The 2500-nt window shown below is 36.5% G+C and overlaps 1 protein-coding gene across 1 annotated transcript in view; it reads right to left on the bottom strand.

Moving 5' to 3' along the window:
* Window positions 1-1941: 1941 nt before the first annotated feature.
* The window catches only part of LOC122243910 (uncharacterized), a 997-nt gene continuing 438 nt past the window's right edge, over window positions 1942-2500 (bottom strand). Inside the window, exon 2 of the mRNA XM_086549154.1 lies at window positions 1942-2500. This exon is cut by the window's right edge and continues 54 nt beyond it. Within this exon, the coding sequence (XP_086405280.1) occupies window positions 1997-2500 (504 nt within the window). The 3' untranslated portion in view covers window positions 1942-1996.

Below are 2500 nucleotides of genomic sequence, written 5' to 3'. Positions count from 1 at the left end.
CCATAGATATTCTCTGAAATACTAAACCGTGACGTCCGTAATAGTACTAGGTGACGGTTTTATCATAAGTTAAGTCAGATTTACGGAGCAGATGCTTCGCCGGGCATATATGCACTATGGCGAGCCCGCCTGTGTCAGTGTGTGCTGACTCGTGTGACTGTGCTAACGAGTGTTGACTCGATCTGAGCTTGGTCCTTACCCACCGTGGTGCTCAGCCACAGCAGTGACCGTCAGGCGACAGTGGAAACAGAAACTCACGAGCTTGGACGGGGCTCGAACGGGATATGAGGCCGGCGCGCTACCACTGTGCTATCCTGACGGCTATGGTTTTACCGTTTCCCTTATTACTATGGCAGTATTTCGCTGAATCTTATACACATGTTACTGTATTTGTGCTTGTGTTCACTCCTCATACACACAAACATAACACACACACATGCACACTATATAAATACATATATATATACACTTTTATATGTATACATACATATATATATATATATATATATATATATATATATATATATATATATATATATATATATATATATATATATATATATATATATATGTATGTATATATACATATATATGTATATACATATGTAAGTCTATGCACACACACACACGCACAATCATATATATATATATATATATATATATATATATATATATATATATATATAAATCTATATACACAAACATACATGTATATACATACATACATATCTATATATAACTATATATAGATACATATATATATGAATATAGATATATGTATATATCTATATGCATATATATATATATATGTATGGATTATATACATACATATATATTGTATCGTGAACGATATTTCAAATTACGCGCGAGAGAGATCTTGTATTGTAGATGGCGTTGCGGTTGTGGCTCGTGTTTTGGTTGTGTTGGACGGAGGAAGTCACGTGGACGGAATTGTACATTTTGTTTAGAAGTTTTGTGATCCCTCAACATTGATACGGATTTATTATTTACTTGAGTTAGTGTTTAGTGTCTCAGAAATAAAGTGACTTCCTTCTGTAGAGCATTGAGTATTGGATTAATGCTGCTGGACCGGAAGAAATCTGCACAGGAGATTGTGGAAAGGGCAAAGGCGAAAGAAGTGAGTTTCTGATTATTTCATTTCTGTACTTGGTTAAATATCATTTATATGAGATTTATTTGAATTATGTTGTGTATATCTCATTGAAGTTTTGTTGTTGTATTTTGTTATTGTGATTTAGGTACATGTGTGAGGAATTCATTGTTTGAAGTTTTAAGTTTCCCTGTATATTCAAGAATATTGTTTTGTTATTGTAATGTAATAAATGCCCAAGATTTACTAGCAACCATGTACTTCATAGTATTTGTACAAGATTCATGGATCCTTTATATTCCAGGTTGAATATTAATAAAGACAACGCTTTCAACTGCTATTTGATTCTCCTCGTACAACATATATGAATATAAATGTGTATCATGTACTGTATATATACAGATTTATACATACATACATACATACATATATATATATATATATATATATATATATATATATATATATACATACATACATACGTGTTTATATATAGATATATGTGTACATACGTATACATACAAAATATATATGAATATATCTTTAGATATATGTACATAGTAAATTTATGTTTACATATTTGTATACACAGACACGCGCATATGTATATCCATATATATGTATTATATATATATGGATGTCTGTATATATACACATCTAAGTAGTTGAATGTATGTGAATATGTACATATGTATATATATGTATTTATATGCCTATATAGATAAACTTATTGATAGATATATGTTTGTGTATGGGAAATGGGCAACTAATAGGAAATCCATGCATAATAATAATACTATCATTTTAAGGGATAAGGACAAAATGAGATCCATTTGTAAAAATTTACTTCCGCAAATCATTGGAGAGTTCATGTCTTCGCAGCTTTCAGTGACGTCCATAGCTAGGAGAGCCATGATGTCCGACGACACGCCTCACTCCGCCATGACCGCTGCTGAAGCCTGAGGAGAAGGAAGTGTGTGGGCGGGAGACTGAAGCTCCATGCACGCCATGTCCGGGGAAGGAAGAGCCATGGATGTTACTGGTTGAAACACTGGGACGGAAAACAGCATGGCCGCCACCGACGGAACCACCATGGATGGCACCATGACCACTGCCAATGGAACCACCATGAATGACACCATGACCGCCGCCGATGGAACCACCATGAACGGCACCATGGCCGCCACCGTAGACAGGACCGGTGGACACACTGTGTCCTACGACGACCGATCCTCCGTGTCCTCCCACTCCACGACCAAAGGATCCTCCGTGGGAGAATCCAGCGGAAGCGCCGTGTCCAGACACAAAGGAGCCACCGTGTCCATGAGCCACTCCGCGGGAAGGTCCAACATGGCCTGAGAATCCTCCATGGGCGTGTGAGCGGGTGTC

Source organism: Penaeus japonicus, unplaced genomic scaffold (genome assembly GCF_977035675.1).
Source record: "Penaeus japonicus unplaced genomic scaffold, GWHDUDI00000001_assembly GWHDUDI00000021, whole genome shotgun sequence".
Taxonomy (NCBI): Eukaryota; Metazoa; Arthropoda; class Malacostraca; order Decapoda; family Penaeidae; genus Penaeus; species Penaeus japonicus.
The sequence above is the reverse complement of the archived record's forward strand: the minus strand, read 5'-3'. Positions and strand labels throughout refer to the sequence as shown.